Source organism: Egretta garzetta, unplaced genomic scaffold, assembly GCF_000687185.1.
Source record: "Egretta garzetta isolate BGI_Z169 unplaced genomic scaffold, ASM68718v1 scaffold229, whole genome shotgun sequence".
Lineage (NCBI taxonomy): Eukaryota > Metazoa > Chordata > Aves > Pelecaniformes > Ardeidae > Egretta > Egretta garzetta.
The window spans coordinates 1,955,841-1,978,708 of NW_009270000.1; the positions used below are offsets into that span (position 1 = coordinate 1,955,841).

A 22,868-nucleotide genomic window follows, 5' to 3' on the forward strand; every position below is an offset into this window, starting at 1 on the left:
CTCCCCTGTCCAGCTGAGGAGGGGAGTGATGGAGAGGCTTCGGTGGGCACCTGGCGTCTGGCCAGGGTCAACCCACTGCAGGGTGTGCAGAGGTTGTGCAGCAGCAATTGCTGCTAAAACCAAGCCTGTACCGGGGCTTCTTCCCTGCCCGCGGGGACAGTGGGAAAACTTGAAATGCTGAGGTTTCCTTACTTCATTTCACTGAAGGTGGGTGAGGGATCTGACTCAGCCTAGTTTAAAACAGGGCTAAACTCATCTGTGCTGCTCGCTGGGATGGTCAGAGCTCCCTTTTAAGCTGCTGGTTTGTGCCCAGCGCTGCCAGCTCCATCTTTCGTCTCTCCTCAGTCAGTCAGTCCTGACAGGAGTGATGAGTTGGACATCACTGAGAAACGAGTGGCATTTATTTGGTAAAAAGGGCAAGGGGCAAAGAGAAGTGTCCCCTGTGGCAGTGTGAACGACAGGCAGTCTCTGTAGATCTACGTCTGCGTTATTTTATCAAAGAACTGCACTTGTAGCATCGCAAGCTATAGCACAGCAAATGTGGGACTGGTGTTAGGTGGGTGTTAAACCCTTGAAGGAAGGAAAACCTGCAAGCACAAACTGAGGAGGAGCTGTTGGGAAGTTTCAACTTCTGTTTTGCTATAGAAGCTTGTACGGAGTAAGTTTGCTTCTGCTTGGGATCACATAGATATAGGAAGATAAACAGAACAGGACAAAATTTATTAATATCCAAAGGTATGGCTTGGTTAGCGAACAGCGGTTTGTGAGCTTTACTGAGTAACAGCTCTGAGGACTTTCTCATGCCCTCTAACCAGCGGCGATGTTTTGTGTTCTGTTTTCTCTGCAGACGTCGGCTGATCTCCCAGCGATCTTCTCTGGAGACTCTGGAGGACATCGAGGAAAATGCCCCACTGCGGAGGTCATTTTATTTACTCTCTCTCTGGTTACTTGTCTGCAAGGCACATGCATGGACAGACTTGCTGTCCCTTCCCATGTTTTTTCAACATTTCCATAGCTGGGTGTTCACGTTAAGATGTTCTTCATAGTGGGTAAAGGTATTGAGCCCTCACGCACCCTGCAGGGTGGTAGGTGACATGAATTACACGTTCCCTGGCTTTAGGTTATTAAATAAAAACTCAGCATTTAAATAAAATATCAGAAAACAAAAAGTCAGATTTGGTTAATAGAAAAGTTTAGTTGTCAGTAACACGAATGACTGGCCCCTAAGGTACATAGGGCCTTTAAAAATTAAGTACAGCTGGCTTAATAAAGTAGGCTTTTGAAGGCTGGTATTTTTAGTGTTCTTATTTTTTATGGATTTTTGTCATTTGTTCTCTCAGCACACGCAATCTTATTTCGGTAACCCGTGTTACTGTCTTTGTGTGTTGGCTGGTAGGTTTGTGACTGCTACCTCACGAATAAATCCGCTCCCACCCTTGTTATACCAGCAGCCTCGGTGCGGTTTTATTGCTGCATCCAGGAGGCCACAGCTTCCCTGGGGACGGCAGTAATTAGCCACTAGGCAGTCCTCTGGGGCGATGGAAACTGGAGCAACTGCTTAGCAAGGGGCTGGTCAGCAATCCGACCCGTGCGTGGTATGCTTCCAGGGCAGCTGCTCGGCAAGGCGGCAGCTTAATTTTGAACGTCTGTATATTTTAGGACCTCTAATTCAGCTGGTTCGTATCGGTGTTTAGCCCATAGCCTTGTTGATCCACATGCAGATCGGCTGCCTCTCCCCACCTGGAAGCAAAGACTTAATAGCAGAGGCTGTACCACCTGGCCTGTTACCAAGGCTTGATTACTTTTACGAAGCTTACTGTTGAATGCTCACCAGCATGTTATGAAGCGTTCTCATAAATGATTCAAACACACGTAATTGGCAAAAGATATAAACAAAGTGTGGTTTGCGAGGCGGTATTTTTACTTGCTAATTTGCAGAGTTGGTGGTAGAACCTCCCTCTTGGTGGTATTTTCCCGTGAAGAAGCTAACAGGGGTAATTGCAACCAGAGGATGAGGGAATCGCAAGGATTTTACTGACAGGAGGAAGGCAGAAATGGGAAAGTGATGGGGTCCCCCTGTCGGGCTGTGCCCATGCAGTGCAATGGTGTTTGGGTACAGCAACAGGGACTGGCAGCCCCTGGTGGCTTGGGACCGGTGGTCTGTGGTTTCAGTCCAACAAAAGGATCTCTTGGGTTTGGGAAGCTGCTGAGCTCTGCCTATGCATAGGATAGGGTAGGAAAAATAGTTTAGGGAGGCTCAACACAGAGGGACTGTGGCGGTCCCATGCGCCGGTGGAGGATGCTTGTCCCTGAGCTCCCACGAAGGATGCAGCGGCTGCGGTCCAGCAGCCCTGGCCGCACAGCGAGCACAGGAGTTTCCTCCGGTGCCTGCGCACCGTGCCATGCCTTGCAGCAAAGCAGCACTGCGAGGAAACAGAGAAAGCTTTCACATGGCGCTGTGGTTTCAGCTGATTAAAAAGAGCAAGGCTGGAAGCGGGGGGGGGGGGGGGGGAATGTCTTTCTCTAACTGCAATTTAAAAAGTGCGTTCAGATGTAAAATGGATTTAAGGATTAATGTTTTGAAGAATGATTTTTTTTTTTTTTTTTTTTTTTTCCCGGGGGGTGGAGGTAATTTATTTTATTTTCAGTTGGTTTGCATGCTGTCAGGAATGTGAAAAGTAATATTTAGAGTTAAAAGAAAATAGGAATTATCCTTGCAAAAGAGAGATTTTAAATCTTTCTAAAATTAAAACAAGAAAGAACTTTCCTCAATAGCTCCTTTATCAATAGCTGAGGAGGATACAAAAGTGTGGGTGTTGGCATAAGTGGAAAAATCTCATGTTTACCAAGTTTTGGTTTAGTTTAATTTTTTTTTCCTCTGAAAGCTTGGGCTAAGCTGTCACAGCAGATTACAGGAAGTTTTATTTTGCTGAGATTTTTTTATGATTTTTTTTTTTTTTGCGTAAAGGGAGGGGGTGGTGGTGCCTTTTCTTATTATTGTTTTAAATATTTTTTTTTATTATTTGACCTGTCGCCTTTCCAGACTTATTGTCTTTATTGTTCTTGCTGATTCCTAACACAGGGCGACTTGAATCATTTGTCTCGTCTTTCCTTCCTGCCTTTGTGTAGACTTCTTGGCCATACAGCAGGGAACTGAGTATTTCTAGTTTTTTTTTTTCTTTTTTTTCCCTCCACAACTGATTTATTTTTCAGATGTCGGACACTCTCAGGATCACCCAGACCAAAGAACTTTAAGAAGGTTCATTTTATCAAGAACATGCGGCAACACGATACCAGAAACGGCAGGTACTGCACATGCAAAGGCTGCTTCTGCAAAGGCAATCTGTGGGGTGTGAGGGAAAGGGCAAAGTCAGCATCCCCGTGCAAGAGCACAGTGTGCCATTGCCACTTAACCAAATATATAGTAATGGGTTTTAAAATAGTCTGTGAATGTGCAGGCTGCAGTGCATGCTCCTTCCTCGGGTGAAGTACGAGTCAATGGAAGTGCTAGCCCATGGATTTTTTTAAGACCCATATCTCCATAATACAAATAACTTGCATAAAATGAAAATAAGTCAGAGTGAACTAGGCATAATCTGGTTGCATTTCTTGGAGGGTAGTGTCAGGTGCTAAGTGTGAGCGGGGCATGTGGCTGAACCTGCCGGGAGCAAGTTTGGCAATGGCTGAATGGATATTTCAACAGCTATTAGTGGCTGTAAGGGTAGGCGTCAAGCTAGCTGGGTTGTCAGGGCTGCCTGTGGTGGGAGGCTTACCGGACAAGTGACTCGAGAACAGCTTCAGGGAAAGGTATTAAGATTATCCTGAGTCTTACAAGATAAATTACAAACGTGACAGATCCCAGTCGCAGGGTTGTGTCGTCCCAGATGCATAACGCTGGTTGGTGAATCACAGAATGGCAAGGATGGAATGGACCTCTGGAGATCATCTAGTCTAACCCTCCTGCTAAAGCAGGTTCACCTAGAGCAGGTTGCACAGGACATCATCCAGGTGGGCTTTGAATATCTCGAGAGAAGGAGACTCCACAACCCCCCTGGGCAGCCTGTTCCAGTGCTCTGTCACCCTCAAAGTAAAGTTCTTCTGCATATTCAACTGAAACCTCTTATGTTTCAGTTTATGCCCATTGCCCCTTGTCCTGTCGCTGGGCACCACTGAGAAGAGCCTGGCTCTGTCCTCGTGACATCCACCCTTAAGAAATTTGTATGTGTTGATGAGATCCCCTCTCAGTCTTCTCTTCTTCAGGCTGAACAAGCCCAGCTCCCTCAGCCTTTCCTCGTAGGGGAGATGCTCCAGTCCCCTCATCATCTTTGTTGCCCTCCTCTGGACTCTTTCTAGGAGTTCCTCATCTTTCTTGAACCGGGGAGCCCAGAACTGACAGTGCTCCAGGTGGGGTCTCACCAGGGCAGAGTAGAGGGGGAGGATAACCTCCCTCGACCTGCTGGCCACACTCCTCTTAATGGACCCCAGGATACCAGTGCAGCTGGAGGTCGTTGTGGTGAGGTGAGGAGTGGGATCCTTGCTTTCAGGGCAGCCACAGGCAGATGGGCTCCCTGGGGATGCCTGAGGGGTGCAGCTGCGGTCACCACACCGCACACCCCGAGCTGGGGCGTGCGCTGCCCGGATTGCAGCCATAGGCACCTGTGGGGCCTATACAGCAGCGGTCTGTGGGGACTTCCCTTACCGCAAAGGCACGGTACCTGGCGTCGTGTTCCCATCAGCAAAGTGGGTTCTTTACTGCAGTATCATCCAGCGCAGAAGTGAAACTAGCCTCCTCCCCACATATAAAGAAGACACCTGCCCTCTCTGTTTTTTTTTTCTCACAAGACAATTTCCCCACGCACTTCATGATTTTATTTTTGTCCTTCCAGACTTGAAAAGATTTTAAATAGACTGCCTGAACAGGTTGCATGTAAACTAAACCATCCCGCTGAGAGCTGATCCTTGCACATACCCATTCTCGTAGAGCTGCTGTGGGCGAGAACCACGTATGTTCCTGTGGACCGATTTGTGCACGTAGCCTGTGGTTTCCATCAAACGTGGAACCAGGTCAATAGAAAGTCTGACATTACATTGAACCGCGGGTTTTATGAATTGAAATCTGGTAGGTGTTGCTTGGCTTGAGCAAAATTTTCCTCACGTTTATTCTCACACATACAATTAAATGAAGTGAAAGGTAGTAATCAGCAGAAGGTGGCTCTGAGAGATGACGGCTTTTTAGAAACAGCTTTTATAGCAGAGTCATGCAGAACTGTTGACTTACCTGTTGTCTGACTAGCAGCTGATTATTGTCTTTACAACAAATAGATGTGGAATCACGCGATGAAAAGCAGCCCTCTAATTTTAGCCTGTTTTGTACATAAATATGTGTACACTCTGAGAATTTCTTATAGCAAAAAATACTTATTCATAAAGTATTATGCAAATTCCACAGAGAACGAGTAATTTCTGAGATGCATATATAAAATACATCCATGAACTTGATAGAAATATTACTTGTGAAAAAAATTACTAAATATTTGATTTGTGAGCCCTTTTCTCAGATCTGTTGCAGAAAAGTATTTGTAGGATATATCCTAACATTTTATCTTCGTTTATATATCAGTCATTACGTCTGATAATATAACTGAATATTTTTCTTGCTAGGAAAACAGTGAGTAAGCTTCTGTTATTCAACTAGCTCTTATGTTTATCAGCAGACACAGTTTTCCAGAATATTTCCATAATCATACTAAAGATCCCTTTATCTAGAACACAGATACAATATGAATAAGATACACAGTTTTGAAAATGCTTTTTGTCCTATGGACAAAGAGCCACAGCGATATTAGCTAAAAATAAAATGCAAAGTCAACACTTTGTGTCACCCCAAAGGCCAGCTGCGTTTAGCAATAAATAATCTGGGCACATACCCTGTTTTTCCAAGGGGTCTGGATGCAGTTGCAGCCACTGAAGTTAATAAGCATTCTGGATGAGAAAGACCTCTGGAAATTCAGGTGGCTCTGCCTTATGTGTTCATTGTAAAATCAACAGGCTTTCTGAGTACCTTAAGACCTTTAAAACTGATGTCCTCCCCGGTGTCCTGTGGCACGGGGGAGTACAGGTATGGCAGTGGGTAGAAAACCCTCCTGGGGCTCCTCCCCGTGGCTGGGACCTCGTCCCAGGCAGCTCATGCATGGTCATGCAGGGCGCAGGTGCTGAGCCGGGCTGGAGTTGGGCTCTCTGAGCTCTCTCCGAAATCCCTGACCCTTCCATCACAGCATGTCAGCCTTTCCCTTAACTTGAGGAACCCAGCTTTGATAACATCTACACAGAATATATTTTTAAGTGGTGAATTTGATAGCTGGGCTTTAAAATAGCCAGCGCTTTCAGTTTCACTGGCTGGTGACTGTGAGTGCCACAGCAAAGGAAACGGCAGTGTGGGTGGTAGCTCAGGGCTCCTTTCTCTGGTAACTGCCCTTATCTGAGGCTCTTGCCCTGTAACTTGATGGGTCCTTGTCCTGCAGCGCTGAGAGCTCTTCCCCTCAGCCCCAGGGATGGCATCTGCTGAGTGACGATGCTCTGGGTCCAGCCTTCGGCAGTCCAGCGGCAAGGCAGGATGAGCTGAGGTTAAAGTAAGAGTTCAGCTATTTAGCACAGAGAAAAACCACCTATACCTAGACCGCAGCTTACCAGCTAATCCTTGTAAAGCTTCCTGTTGATGGTTCCATGCACTGGTTAAACTGGCTTCTTCTGTTTGGTAGGACATAACTTATTAAAGGAGCTGGAAAATTAAGTTTCCTAGACTGTATTATCAAAGCAGTCTTGTAAAATAGCACAAAATAAATTTTCCCTTTCACAAGTCAACTCTAACGTACAAATTAGCACAGGTAGCCACCAGCGTGTGGTTTCACCAACTTTACTCAGCAGGTTTATTGGTGGTGTCTTCCATACACTGTGAAGCAGATTTCCTATCTAGCAGAAACAGGCCACCAAAACAGGACAAGGGGTAATGGTTTTAAACTAAAGCAGGATAGATTGGACTAGATTAAAAGGAAGAGATTCTTTACAATGAGGATAGTAAAACACTGGAACGGGTTGTCCAGAGAGGTGGTGGAGGCCCCGTCCCTGGAAACATTCAAGGCCAGGTTGGACGGGGCTCTGAGCAACCTGATCTGCTTAAAGTTGTCCCTGCTCACAGCAGGGGGGGTTGGACTAGATGACCTCTAGGGGTCCCTTCCAACCCAAAACATTCTGTGATTCTAAAACAGCAACCCAAGCCAGCTGAGCAAACAATTCACAGTGAGAATGGGACAAGAACGTTTCTATAGTCATCCTATATAGCAGATATAAAAGCAGTAAAACAATGTTCCTTTCCCACCCCCATGCCATTGCTTTCTCAATTTGTTAGTATATAGAACTGAGCCAAGGCCAAACACCACGCATGGGCCATGAAAGGTCTCTCTTGCTGCCCTTTTAATTGTGGAAATGCACACGCATGCACTCTAGGGTTGACTACTGAGGCATCCTCACAGTTCATAATTCCTCTCAGCCACATTCTAGTAGCCCAAGCTTGAACTTGGGAGACTGCAAAATGATGGCAGCTACCCAGGCAGCATCCATGGGTTGTGTGTTCACCTTTGCATGCAGGGCAGCAAAGCCATGGTAGTCAAACATCATCAATCAGGTATGAGAAAAGAGGCTACAGTATTCCGCATGTATATGGTATATATGATGTATACCACATTGCCTGATAGCAGCCTTTTGGAGCAACACAGTCAAACTTAGACAGGCGCTAAAGAAAACAGACATTATTCTTCAAGTCAAGTGGATTACTGATTCTGTTGAGGGCCTTGTGCTCAGTAAGTTTCTGTAGCTTCATAGCTTACACTTCATGAAAGAAATTGGAAGATGAGCTTTTACAGTCTCGGGGAGTTGCACATTGTCAGAGCTCTCTTGCAAAATAACGGTTGCTCTGAACCATAGTAATTACTACAACTTCTTGGTGAAATGTGAGAATTAGAGAGTGAAAACCTTTTCATGAAGTAATTTTAAGCATGTCTAGGTGGCACAATGCAGCCAGGGGACGTAAACCCACTCTGACTCAAGCTGCTGCTTGATGTTGGAGATAGCTCACTCGGAGCTGCGCAGGTTCGTAGATGCCCTTTGTTGAAGGGTTCAAATCCAGGAAAATGCTTTTCTCCCATAAAAAAAAAATTTGATTTTTCTTGAACAGCAACAGGCTTCCACCACACCTTCTTCTCCAGAGCATACTTTGTGACAAGTTTCTGGACTTTCTGCTCCAGCAAACCGTTGCAGGCCCTTTTGTTTTCCATGCATATCATCAGACCTCTAAATAAAATGCTGGTTTATCCCTCTGTGATGAGCTTCTGACTGCTGCTCTTCCCTGCTTCTCTTCCAGTCCAGCTCCTAAGGCTGTTTTGCACCAGCCCCCTCCAGCAGCCCTGCAGATGAGGTGCTGTGGCATCCTGGCAGTGGAGGCTGTGGGCTCCTCTCCTGCTCTGCTTGGGAGATTTTTGTGTAAAGAAGGTCCCCTGGGGCTCCCAAGGGAGAGAAATCTGAAACAAAACAGAAGCTGGGCTGGTGCTTTTTATTTCCTCTCTGGTCTGATTCCTTCTGATACACACAGCAAGTTTTCTGTGGTAACTTCCCGCTGTTATCTCTGCTTGTGGACGTGGAAGCACCAGTTTGTTTTTCTTTAAGTGTTAAGAGTTTGGAATTTTTTTAGGGAAGTGTAGGGCGTTGGTGGAAAAGCTGTGTTTCCAGAAGCAACCAGGGTGAGGGGAACACGCTTAGTGGGTACCATGTTTTTCCAAATTCAAAGATGCTTTCTGATGTCAGCCTCGAAATCCCTGCCAAGTTTCAGACATCAGCAAACAAGGCTTCCAGTGAACAAGCAAGCTGTTGTGAGTAGCAACCATTCAGCAGTAAGCAGTGGCAAGCACAAAATTAATCATATGCCAGGTTTTTTTGCTTGTGGTTTGCCTTTCTCAAATGTGAAAAATTATTCCCCCCTGCTCTATAACTTAGTGCTGCACCATGAGACCATCTTATAGGATCTGAGATACTTACCATAGGCAAGGGGAGTTAGAACATTCAGACAAACAATAAAATCCTACTTTATCTGCTTCAGGAGAACTTCCTAATGCTATATGCATGTTTATTATTAGAAACCCTCCTTCACTGAAGGGTAAATACCACTTTGCTTTTAAACATGCTCTTAAGGAAGAAAATAGGATTGCTATAACAGAATGATCCAGGAGAAGGAAAATTGATCATTCTGCATTTTCCCAAGCATTACATGCAGCAGCTCTCTTGGGGATCTAAACCTTTTCCAAGAACGATGACTAAGCTGGTCCCTTAAGGAAATAGTGGCTTAATAGCAGCATAACTAGTACAACTTTTATAGGTGTATATGGTGGTTTTCAGACAGTAAAGAACAAACTAGCTTGCTAGGGTTTGTTGTCCTACTCTGACCAGTGTAGGACAAAGGATGAAAATTCAGGTGAAATCTGAAGCGTCAGAAAAATCAGTGGTGGAGAGCAGAGCAAGGAAGCGCAATAGCCCTGACAACCAACCTAGCAGTAAGTCCTAGCATCTGGACCACAAGTGGAGATGTTTAGAAAGGTAGAAACATCAGTAAATTCTAAAACTAATCAGATTAGAAGGTGGCACAAATTGCCATCACTGTGTCTTAGAGGAATTTGAGGGGATGCAGCCTGTTGGCCAACTTTAGAGGGAAGAAGGGTCTTTTTAGTGTACGTTGTGCAGTTGCACAATTGTCAAGTGTCCTGAAGGTAATAAGGAAAGAGGGTATATTTATAAACAATCAGTTATTTATTGGTATTTTATATCTTAGCTTCTCTTGGCTTCCTGCCAACCTGCATCTCCCAAAACTGTAAGAATGTAGCTATTGGCAGTGCACGCAGTTTTATGGAAAGTGGGTCTTGACCTCAGGGTGGTTTTGGCATTGCTTAATGGTATGTCAGAGCTTGATGGCTAAAGGCAATAGTGTGGCTGTAAAACAGATAGGTTGCTCCAAGGTATGGGATTTAATGCCACACAGTGACTTTGCAGATGATGCAGAGCTTTGGAGACTGGTTTAAAAATATGAGGCGTTTGCTGTGAGAGTGGCCTGGTTTCTGAGATAAGCTCTGTGCAGGCAGATAATGTATGCTTTCACATAGCCAAATCTTGAGCTACCTGCCTGTAAGGAAGGAAGGCAAGCAGTGCTTACAGGAGGGATTCAGCCCCGACAGTGACTGAGATAGACGTGAGATGCTGGAGGAGAAGGGGCGAGGAGCTGTGGGATCAGTCGAGCCTGAGGGTCAATGCAAAATTGTAACTGAGAGGGCTGATGTGATTACCCAGCTCAGGGGCTGGCGGGTCATTGGGGCTAGACACTGAGCTTAAAGGTAAGACTGAAAGATGCAATGTTTATATCTGCCATCTGTGCGACTGCTGAGGCAGGTGATACTGCCCAGAGACCAAGAAGGGTGATGGGGAAAAACTGGAGAAGACTCAAGGAGGAGCCTGGAAAACAGGCTTATGACAGTAGCAAACTTTGACTTCATGAATCAGGCTCTTTCAAGAACAGGAAGCTGAAAATCAAGGGAGTCCTTGGGTTTAGCAGAGAAAGGTCATGGCCAGCAGCTGGAAATTCTTGTCCGATAAATGCAGGCTCCCAGGTCAGCCAGGGAGTTGTGGTGTGCATCAGGGGTGGGTGTTGGTGCCGCTGGGTTTGTCTCTTCAGTTTCAGTCGTAGTGGTGAGTTGTCAGAAGGGCTCCTTGCCTCCCTGGGTGGACTCCTTTCACTAAGACTCTCAGTAGAAAAACATGTCTGGATTCCAAGTGATGTATTCAAGATAGTCTTCCTAGAGAGCCTGTGGAAGGGATGGGACTCCACTACTCGTTCACTGTGTAATGTATGGTACGGGCTTCAGCACTTCTGTAAGGACTCGGTAGCGCGATACCTGTGAGATAAAAGAGAGGAGGGAGAAATCACCCATGATGGAAGTTTCATGATTACAAATTCCTTGACGGTAACATGTTGCTTTGCTTGTTGTGGTGGGATTTTTAAATTTTAGTCTTTGATTTATTTTATTTTCTTTTATATTTTAGAATAGTCCTTATCAGCAGCAGAAGATCCTTCTGTAGCATATTTTCAGTGCTGCCATATCGAGACTGTACCCAAGTCGGGTATGTATATTTATACATGTCATATATACAGACTATACATAGTCTCTCTGGGCCTGCATGTAGACCTGATAACGGACAGCAGCGTGGTGGAGGCTAATGCTTTTACATATCTGCTCTTAGAAGAGAGAAATGCACTTGGATATATTTGCTTTGTGGAAATATTACCAAGCTAAAACAGCCCTCAGTCCCCAGTTTATTTATATGTGTTGTGGTATCCTTGATTATTAAACCAGAGAAAACTACAGCCCTGAAATCAATGTTCTTGAAAAATGCAGTTTTTGTTGTTTCTTCTGACTTCTCTCATCTTTGACAAAACAAGTACTCTAGGCAGCACAACTCTTATTTTACAAGCAGTCTTAGCTTTCTCATTCTCCAACGCAAACATGGTGCTACTGTATCTAGATTTCCAGAACTATAGAGAAATGTTTGGATTTAAACATAGTACCTTTTTATTGTACATTTGGCCATTGGTCAGATCATTCAGTCAGTGAAAACGGATTATTTTGGCCATAATACCATACAGGTTCTTAGCTGGTGTAAACAACATCTGTGGAGCTGCCTTGCATCCCTCAACGTGCTGAGACACTAGCCCTCTGATAGAAAAGTTTATTCGGACTGAAGCAGTTCTCCAAAGACTGAGAAAGCTTTTTGCTCTTGTACTGAAACTGCAGAAGCAGAAGAAACTGGATTTGGCTAGGAGACATTGCCTGGCAGGCTCTGGGGCACAGCTTTTGCTGGGCTGCCTTTGGAGGCAGAGCCCAAGGCTGAGACGGGCAGCGCTGGTCGGCCACAGCTCCTTGCCCTGGGGGCAGAGGAGCGAAGCGTGGCCGCCACAGCCGCTCGCTGGAGAGCTGAGAGTTGCCTGTAGCTGGAGTCAGCTCAGCACCTTCAGGGCACCAAATTTGAGGGAAATACTGAGTTGATAACCTGAGGTGGGTTTGAAAGACCCGCAGATCATCTAGAGTCAAATTTATCCCATGCATAAAGGATGAATTTGGCTCCTATTTTTCAGCCATGTATTAAATTCTGGAGAATGATTTGCCACAAACTGTTTGTGCATCAGTAATGCAGAACAAAGGGAGATTATTTTTAATGCACAAAAGAAAGGAGGCACCTTTGTAGGAGAATTGACTTGCTCTCCTGTCTCTTACAGTACATTTTTTCCCTTAATTAAACGGGGATGACACATCAGGCAAATTCTTGACAGACCGGCAGCTTTGTTCGTTCTTCTTGGGTACACTGTCATTCAGTTATGGTCATTGCCCTGTGGAAATTGCCTCTTTATTGAAAATTGAATATATTTTGAAATTCTGATGACTGGTTATACCGTCTAAATTACAGCGGTAGCAAGCCCAGCTGCAAACCTAAATATTATTTCAGTATGTAATGTCTTGTACCATGCCTGTGCAGCAAGAAGGGCATGGGATGAGAAGGTAGCAAGTGCCGGTGCAAAACAATCCAGCCCTGTTCCCTTTGCTAAAAAGCCAAGATTTAAAAAAATGTCCTCTGTCTTTCTTCCAGAGCATCAGAGGAAGAGAGGAACAATTCAATGGCACCTCCTTCCAGGAACAGCTGGTGCAAAGAACAGATGAGGCAGTATAGCATAAACTGAAGCCACTCTGTTCAGGCTGCACAGTGCTTGCTTACTTCGTTGCACATTTTGGATCTGCGGTGGGAGGGGGAAGAGGCACTGCTACCCTGTTGAAGTATCATAGTGACAGCATCCTTTAGTTTTGCTTTCTCTGAACCTCTGGATCGCTGATGTCTGTCCCCAGGCAAGATGTCCTAACTGGTTTACGTTCTGCAAACATTACTGAATAGTTTGGGAAAAGAAACAAAGAGTTGCAGGGAACGTTGGGCACGTCTGCAACTAGACTGGAGTAGGACCTGGCAGGAGCGAGGGAGCAGGGTGGACGTGCATGCAGGGGGGACTGTTCCATGTGAGAGGAGCACATGGTGGAGCTGCTGCTGCTTCTCCACCTCTGCTCCGACTCACGGGCACTGCGGCCGGCGAGGAAATCTTCAGGCACAGCTGTGTTTTGGGGAGGCCACCAGCCCCCGTTATATTGTAAGCAGCACAGAAGAGCTCTACTGTGTCGATGCTGGCAGCTAAACTGTGCTAACAGATCCACTTAAAAAGATGACCTGACAGGCAGTTCCTGCAGGCGCAGCTAAACTCTGCATACTGGGCCAGGGCGGATGGGGCAGCATTGCCCCTCACCAACGAGGCGCAAGCAATGTGCTCTAGGCTGTGGCCCTTGGTTACCTACCTTCCGTACTGGGGTCAAGCTACCGGGGTCAGGCCCCCGAAGCCCCCAAACTCTGTTTTTAAGTGGTTGTACAAATACCAATGAAGAGTGCAGGGAGAAGAGCCATGGAAGTACATGAGACGATGAAATCTGAGCTGCCCTCTGGAATATCTTTCCCAAATCCCCCTCCCTGGCAGCCGGGTGGCTGCCGGCTCACTGGAGTGCGGCTGGCAGCAGGCTTTTGAGGGGGAACGTGCTCCAGAGAGGCACAGAGACTGCCAGTGATGAATGGCAGTTTTTGCTACCTGTGGTTTCAGAAGGCCTCTTAGTACTTGCTGGGGCTGAGAAGGAAGGACACCAGGTGCCGGGAGAATTACTTTCTCTAGTTGTCTCTTGTCACGCTGAAGAGAAGCAAAAAGTACAAAGCAAGGAGTGATGTGATGGGGAGAAGAAAAGTCACGAACAGAAGTAATCACTAGAATTTTCTGCCCTCAAAATTTTGTCCTTACCGTGTATCTGATGGAAACCTAATGCTTGAGCTTATGGTGCTTTTGTGTAAGGGAAAAGGGGAGAATTAAAACTAAATTGACAAGGGTTTTGAGACGCATTATCTCCTGCTGGAGTCACTGAGGGCAGGTGCTTCTGTGAATCTGGGCCATAAATTCTCCTCTCTAGGTCTGGCTACGTCAAGGTTGCGCGCCTCTGTGCTGGTGGTATGAAGACAGCCACAGCTTCACCTGTTTCCATGGCTGAGAGTAGGGTAATGGGCAGGACCAGAGCTTGCTTTTCTTCCCCCACCTAGACCAGCAGAGCAGATATAGCCAGGGGAAAGCAATGTAAGGAAGGCTGTACTGCAAGCCAGGAGCTGAAAGAGGTGCTGGGTATCTTGCCTGCTGGCTTACCTCAGCCCCCAGCATCCTGCAGCGTTAACAGCCCAAAGTTGTCAGACCCTACACAGGGTTTAGTGGTGGCTAAGGGCCCTGATGAGAGGGTTGCCCTGTACTGAGAGCACTGTAACAGTGTTATTGCCACTGCTATTAAATTAGCAGACACACACAAACTCTTGTTATCATTACAGTCTGATCTGCAGAGGCAGGTAGCACCTACAGGATTCAGCCACATGGATAATGTCGTCTGAATGCTTGGCTTTGATCATGTTTTTTATGGAATACGAAGTCATCATGTGATGCACAGGTTAGAGGCGAGGCAATTCAAGGGCTGCTGGTGGTACTGCAGGATCGGTTGTGCAGTTGCTACTGTTTTTTTTTCAATGTATTGGAAATCTTCATGGCTGAAGGGTATTCATGATCTGAATTTTTCTGCTGAACAAAACCTTGCTCACCTGTGAAACATGCATGCAGTTACCACACAGAGATTTTGTGGTAACATTTACCAACAGAACACAGGCATGAGGAGATGCAGAAGTGACGACTGAACCTTTTTTACCATTGTGGAGAGATCTTGTGCTTTATAAAAATTGTTTCTCCCCTCCTTTCTCATCACTCACTGATGTTATACTATGGATCGTGTTGATACTGCAGTATTCTTTAATAATACTTACAAATTTGAAGCATCATATGTAATGTTATGCTATTACTATTCCTCAAGTTCCTTTCTTATTTAAATACAATACTCCAAAAGATGGAAAGCCGACATTGTGAAGAGTATTGAAACTGGATTTCTGGCTCAGTATCCGCTTTATTCTTCCCCGCAGGAAAAATACACACTCAGCTCATGCACATGCACACGCATACTGACCTGCTTTAGCCCTCGGAGGGAATTCGTTCCATGGCAGACCAAAGAGTGGAGCCACTTGCAGGTGGATTAAACAAGACTTGAAGGAATTACTCATTTGGAGATGGGCTATGGGTGGTTTGAGGTGAATTGGATTTCAGCCCTTTGAGCTAGGGATCAGACACAGCAGATATTAGTCTTTTAGTCATGAGGCCAGTCGTGCTCCCAGTGCCAGGCCCTTGCAGCCAGCACAGGGAACATGCCTGCAGGTTTCTGCCCACGCCCCTCCCCAGCACGGTCGGTGCAAGGGTGCTCTGCGGATCCTCTGTGTGACCCCAGCTGGGATGGAGAAGGACCAGGTTCAGCTCTGCTTCCAGGTAGCTACCCTGGAAAAGGCAGATTTCCTGGGCAGGGGAAGAAGGGAACCCATCCTCCATTGCTTGCCTGCTCTTGGACCTTCCTAGGCACCACTTCTTCAACTTCCAAGGAGATGCTACAACTCCGGCAGTCCTCATGGATGCTGTTGGAGTTGCTCCATGTGGCCTGCAGGACATGGTGGCCTGCAGAAAGGCTCTGCATATGCTTGCAGCCAACTGAGAGCAATCCACTTCTTGTTAGTATTTTAAGGTGCCTAAGCATTTTCGATGGCCATGTATGTCTGTCACTGTTAGAGGTGTTGTAAAGGAGGAAGAAGATACTGTATTGTCTTTCCCCCCAGGAAAAGAAGGTAGTGCAGTTATTTGAGTTTATAGTTCTGTTCTGTTGTAGTTTTTTTTCTTTGGCACACATCATTATGGTCCATAATTTAAAAACATATTTTTGAAAAGGGACTCTAGGCTTGGTTTTGTTATTGGCAAAAACATTCACAGATTGAAATTCCTGTTCTTATGATACTTTATTTTGTGATGTAAGAACCTTTTAAGAGCTTCCAAGTTCCTGTGAAGTCCTGCCTAGAAGATGAATCTAGAGCACCCAGTGGAGGAGGAGAGCTGGTGGTGTCACGCAGGTGCAGCACTGCAACACGACTACTCTTATATTTGACTCTCAGCTGCTGGGCTCACAGTGACTGACTGCCATTGGGGCTGGAGGCGTTGAGCTACAGGACAGAAAATCCAAAGCATCGGGCAGTGCGTGTCCTTATAAAACCAGCCAATTCACCTCATCTTTTATTCTTTGTGGTGGTGAATTCATTAAGTGGTTAGAAACTTACCTGCAGTAGGCATAGCTGCTAAATATTGCTGTCTTGACAAGAATATAGGTATTTAGCTGACTAAACTTGCCTACAGCTAAGGGAAGTAATACAATATGAGTAAGCTAATGGATTGAAGCCCAGGAAACGGACCATTCTTCTGAAGTAAAGCAGCAAGTTGTTAGATAAAAAGAATTTGTGTCCTTCTCAGAAACGCTACAAACCAGCTTCACCCAGTTTCTAAAGACAAATCACTGCTGAATTTAACTTTGAATTGAGCTGGCCAGAACATTAATGAGTTCAATGATGCCTCAGGCAAGAGGTTTTCAATACCATCACTCCAAATAACATGTAGCCACAAAGATCAATGAGTCCATAGGCTAAGCATTCCCAATGGCCTTTGTTATCTAAACTCATTTAAACTGGGTAAGAAAACTGTATGCAAAATGAGGCAAAAAGAAGCATTTAGGTGACGTTGTCTTGTATGCTGCACCCTGCCATCAGTAATTTGGCAGGTCAGGTTACAAGCAAAGACTGCAAAGTCAGTGTGGAAAATAAACCCCCAAAAACCACTGCAAAGCCAGTGTGGAAAACTGGGGAATATTTACAGGAGAAATGAGAGAATCTGAATTGCCAGAGGGATAGCAGCAATAATTATGCACACAGCAAAGTGGGGTACTCTGTTAATGTCCTTCAGATTTGTTACCCAGTTCCTTGCTATTCTTCTCCAACAGACTTTTTGTGTCTGAGGCAATTTTGATTAAGTCATCAATCCTGAGAGCCTTTCCTGAACTTCTGTCATTCTGTAGGCCTGGGGAAGAATAACTATCTGGTTTTAGCCAATAATAGGGAAACTGAAATATCCCTGCTTTTCTTTACCATCGCCCATTTTCCTTGCTTCTCCCAAATTGAACAAAAAATGAAAACCAAGTGCATATTAGCTCTACAGAAAGACACATAAATCTGATTTTTTGCCACACCAGGACATTTCAAAACTAATCATCTCGTGTATGAATTTTATAGAGCCACCGTTGCTCATTTTTGCGAGTTGCCTTGTTCCCTTAGATTGAAATTAAGCAATGAATCCCTAAAGGCTAATAGGTTTACATTTTGAAGTTTTATTCCGTGTTGGGCAAAACACCAGGACCAAGAGCTGACGTGCTGGCACCTGAATGTTTGGAGAGAGAAAAAGGGTCCTGGCCCATTATAGCCATCTTTCCAAGAGTTTTTCCACCTCCTCTCCCTGTAAATTGCCGCTGGAGTTGTTGTTCTAGCAACGCTAATGGCAATTAGGATCTGAAAGCTCTCGATCAATTAAAGCGGGCAGTCTCAGGCAGTAGGAGATTGCCACTGGGCTGGCTGGCAGCACTTCTTTTCCAAAGTTGTCCTTGTCCTTGTCCCTATAAACAGAGTCGGTAAGTAGACATTACTTACAGTGGCAGATAAGAACAGTATCCTTTCTTGATGTCTCATGAACCGCCTTTGCTTTTAGAATAAGTCTTAACAATTGGGAATCACTAGGCATAAAATACAGACTCAGAAGGCTTACATCTCTAAATAACAATTATCAGATTCCTCTTTGCAATAAGCAGAAGGCTTTTCATGTATCTAGAAATCTATTTAATATTTAATCGACTCCTAAATTATTCACAGGCTAAAGTGTTCAACTGTTGCTGTCATTTAAAGAGCAAGTGCCCAGCAGGAGTCTTTGTAGATCACGTCAAAGCATAATGTGTAGATCACGTCAAAGTATTCATTAAAGAAATGTTATACTTCCACCAAAGATAATAACATCCAATTTATATTCTTTTAAGCCTGGCCCGACTAATAAAAGGCACGGTGAGATTTTCTGGTTTGCTTCTTACCTACCTGCTCAGCAAAACTTTTCACCGTCTCACAAAAAATTTGGGATCCCAAGTCACTTGGTACTGTTCCAAGAAAATCCATGAACTCTTATTAGGTGGAGAAACTTCCATTTTTTTTCTGCAGTCCTGGATAACTATAACAATATGCTTAGTTTTGAGTGTAGTTTATAAGACTGCTCAGCTTTCTGGTAATGGTATGCACACATAGAATATCTAGAGTTTGACATTGGTGTAAATCAGGGTAACTCCCCAAAGTTTGTCAGAAACTGGGATCTAGTTTTTTGCCTCCTAAGGAAATGTCATCCCCGATGTTCTCATTTCCTCAAGCTTTCCCTGCTCACATAAATTGAACATAGTAAAACTAAGTTCCCATGATGTATTTTTGCTTTCTGGTGTCTGCTCAAATCCCTTGAAAACTTTGTTAAAAAGCACTTTTGGAAAATAAAACAGGAAAATCAAAAACGAGGAAGAGGAGGAAGGAAGTTTTCTTCACTTAAAAGCCTCTTTGGCAAGGACCATCTTTCCTACTCTGCATTTTGTAAGCACCTTTTCCTACTGGATATTGGTTTGTGCATTTCCTCCGTCCCGTCGGTAATCTAAATAACTTAAACACAGTGAAAGCTTCATTTTTGTTTTTATATATATATACATATACATATATATATATATCTATAATATAAAGTGCCTATCCTCCCTATGCTCCTGCCCCACGGGGCCCATTGACCATGGTGCCACACAAGGACATGTGTCCTGAAGGACTTGGTGGCAGTGGTTGGCAGCACTGGTGTGGTGGCTGTACCCGAACAGCCACCCCGTTCGTTCCCCAGGCATGACTCCCCTGTTTGGAGAGGGCAAAGCAGAGGAATCCCCCAGGTCTTCCCTATTTGCTCTTGGGATTTTGGGAGTGTGGGGAGGAAGCAGCTATGCCGGGGCTCCCCCAGCAGCAGGGTGGCAGCCCTTAGGCTTGCTCTCCCAGCAAGAGCTTTGCTGAGGCATTCGTGAACATTTTGTCTGTAATAGGAGGGAGGGAAAAAAATCAAGGCTTGTCCTGCAAAACCTTGACTAGCTTGCTTATCATAGTGATAGGGAACTCAAAAAGGATACAGTAAAATCGCCTAGGGATTTCTTATTAGGTGTTCATGGAGATCTTTTACCAGTGAGAAGAGGATATGTATAAGCTAGGATGAGCCTTTCCATTTATACGCTGATAAGAAACTGCACATTGTTTAGTACTGATTTTCCTCAAGAGAGGGAGTTTAATTCTCTGTTTTATGGACAGGCTTCTCTCCAAACAATAATATTTTATTACTCTGTTTTACAACACAAGCAATCATATACTACCTAGAAATACAGAGCATATGTAGATGAGGGGAAGACCCTAAGTAGCCCTTGCAAAACATCTAGGATGAGGGAGAATGACCGCAGGGTCCTGAAGAGGTAGAGGCTCCTTTAGAAACATCAGAAAGATGGGAAAATGGAAGCCTTGATGTCCGTTGATCTTCAGCTAACGTCCAGGAATCATTCCCATGTGTACCAGCTGACCCTGCTCCCAGAGCACTGATTTCTTTTCAGTCCCCAGAGCTGCTCTTTTTTTTTTTTTTTTTTTTTTAAAGCTGCTGTGCTGACTCTTCAAAGGGTGCTGGATTTTCATTTGATGAATTACAGAGTTACCTATCCTTGTCTGTTAATTGGATGGAGAAATTTCTCCATGACTTGTTTTCAAAGTCATAACGGCATTATTTCTTACTTTATGTCTGTAAGGTTTTGAGTGGAAGGCAACTAAACTGTTCTGATACTATTTCAGGTAATTGAGATACTTGTTTTCATTTTGGGGTTTGAGGGCGCCCTCAGGTTGTGTGTTTGTTTTGTAGGTAAGATCTGCTGAAATGGTTACTGTTGCGCATTTATCTCTATGAGAAATAGTTCCTTTAAGTGGAGAGGCTAATCCCATGCCTCGGACAGAGGGTTATTTTTACATAATTATTTGTCCAGCTCCTCAGTAATGTGATATCAGGAAACAAGAATGATAATGTGACACTGTGCTAAGTAAACCCCCATCAAGACACTAAGAGGACTTTGTTGGGATTAGAAACTTGATACAGTCTTTTCCTTTGTCACAGAAGCATGTTTTCCAGCAGACAGACATGTTAGGTCTTTCCAGCCGTAAGGTACGTGGGGTACTCATCGATTGCCACGTTTCAGAGAAATAAAGTGAGTGGCAGGTTGGAAAGGGAAGACAAGGGAACGGGGTGTGCAGGAGATAGCCCAGCCCTGCGATCGGGTGAAGAGCCTGCAGGGCTTCTCCCTGCCTCAGTGTCAGCGTCTCTCCCACACAGATTTTTTAAGCACATACTTGGACCTCAGCGGAAATCGGCCAGGAAAATATTGCGAGATAAATACTCCGGAGCTGTATACAGCTGTCATTTGTGGAGCACAAATTTGCTCATAGTCTTTTCTACCTTTGCTCACATTTTGATCGTGAGGCTAAAGCATGGGATACAGCCTGGTTGTCTCAGGCATCTCATTTACCTCCAAAGTGTAAGATGCCGAGTGGGTCGGTCCTTCTAAAGTAGATCCTCAGGTTTCCATGTCGAGGTGATGGAGAGCTGGGTTTCTCCTGCCGGCCTCCAGCAGGAGGGTCACTGGGCTCAGAAGAGCAGCAATCCCTCCTGGAGGCTTTCACAGGCCATTACCTCTGTCCAACAGCACAGGGGCACGTGGGGACATACTCAGGGAGCGTCCATCTGCTGGATACGTGGCAGTCAAGCGTTCAGGCTAGGTTGTCTCGCCTGAAGTGCATAGACTTCCAGTTCCTTCCAGTGCCGGGTTCTGTCAGAGGTATCCAATGATGGGGAACCTTGCTCTGCACCACAGGTGGGGTATGAGGTGCCACCTGGAGCAAAGCGGGGGTTTTCTCTATAATGTATTTTAGACGACACGACTGCTGCCTGTAGTAAAAGTTGTCTGGTCTGTGCTTTGCATTGGCATGTTTGGATTAATGCTGCTACCTTATTTCAGCACTGGGTGGTGGAAGGTGAGCAAGGCGTCCGTATTAAGAGCTGTTTCTGCTCTGGTTTCTCTTTCCCAGGGATATGAAGCTGGATGGTGGACGCCAGTGCCATTCTACTGGAGTGTGCCTGAAAGAGATAATTGGTCTTGAAGGTGTGGAGCTCGGAGCGGATGGGAAGGTGGGGATGCTTCGGTTCCTACTCCCTTAGATTTTATGTAATAAGGGAAAAAATGGCTTAACTAATAACAAGCACAAATATAAACGTAAGTTATAACATGCAGTGTAGCACAGTAGCTAAAGCACAGTATGTGCAAACTGTAAATCAGCTTAGCAGAAATTCAGGAGGACTGCCCAAGCTGTCAATGCAAACAACTCTGGCTCCTTGAACAAATTTGCCTCTGGCAGCATCTGAGTCTGTAAAGCATTACTGAATCACGCAGCCTTCCCCTGGCTCTGGCAGGAGGTATCACTGCAGAGTATATTGTCAGGGGCTTGAAAATAATTTCTGTTGAGAGTCGTAAGCTGTAATTCTGTTTGCTTTCAATTTTATTTAATAAAATAAACTTTGTTTAACAGTATATTTTTCCAAAGAGCAGGAAGACAGTAGTACAAATCTGATGAGTATTTCAAAATCCAAGAGTGCATTCACTTGAATAGAATAAGCAATTACAAATCTTCAGGGAAAGTAATCCTTTTTAAACAAATACATAGAAGAGAGACAATGTTAATCAAAAATGAAAGCATTTTTTTGCTGAAAGCCTGATTTACTTTTTACAGTTCAGTTTACCCAGCCTGCTGTAATATATGGACTTAAAGGCCCTAGGTCAATGCTGCTACACATGGTGTGCTCACCTAACCAGGTGTCAGGCCAGACCACAGGCTGTAAATTCCTGAGGACAATCTGTCTGCTTATAAATAAATGAAAGCTCAAATGTTTTATTTGATACCTGTTCTGACCTCCTCGTAAACCAGTCTGGAGTCTGAGACTTTTTTTTTCTTCAATATAGTGTTATTTTTGGAAAATAAACCTACAAGAAGCAAGGCATAGCCTACTCCTGGCCAAGGGTAAAAGCAGAGAATCAGTATGCTCTAAAAATAATTTTGTCACAAGTTACTCATTCACACTTAGTCTGTGTTGGGAGGTAATAAATGATCTCCCACAACCATTGCTATAAACCAGAGCTCACTTACGACACCAATAAGACTCTGCCAGACAAAATCCTAAAGGAGAAAAATACCAGAGAAAGTGCTTAAGTTTAGTAATGATCAAGTGATTTGCCTCTGGCAGCTCTGTGCTGAGGGACCCATACAGATGCTGTTCCAGTGAAGGAGCTGAAATCTGCCACAGAGAAGGTCCACTGGAAAAAAACCTGACCAAACTGACATATTTCTAAATCTGACCCTTGAGTAGGATTTTGTAAATCCAGTGTATTAGAGCTTGTGTGTGTGCTTGTGGTTTTGTTTTGTTGAAGAATTAATGCCTTTGCAAAAGCTTTTTTTGCATGGATAAACTGACTGCACTGAAGCAAATGTAGGTGGCTGGTGTTTATTCATCTGTGCCTAACTATTAAATCCAGAAAATCCATCGCTAATTTGGCTTCCCTTGC

General features: G+C 44.7%; 1 protein-coding gene across 1 annotated transcript in view; it reads left to right on the forward strand.

The window, feature by feature from the left end:
- The first annotated feature begins 854 nt into the window (after positions 1-854).
- CABLES1 (Cdk5 and Abl enzyme substrate 1) overlaps positions 855-22,868 on the forward strand; it is a 37,212-nt gene continuing 15,198 nt past the window's right edge. Inside the window, exons 1-4 of the mRNA XM_009647645.2 lie at positions 855-919; positions 3,214-3,306; positions 11,137-11,214; positions 21,340-21,439. Of these exons, the coding sequence (XP_009645940.1) occupies positions 3,278-3,306; positions 11,137-11,214; positions 21,340-21,439 (207 nt within the window). The 5' untranslated portion in view covers positions 855-919; positions 3,214-3,277. The remainder of the gene's footprint in view (positions 920-3,213; positions 3,307-11,136; positions 11,215-21,339; positions 21,440-22,868) is intronic.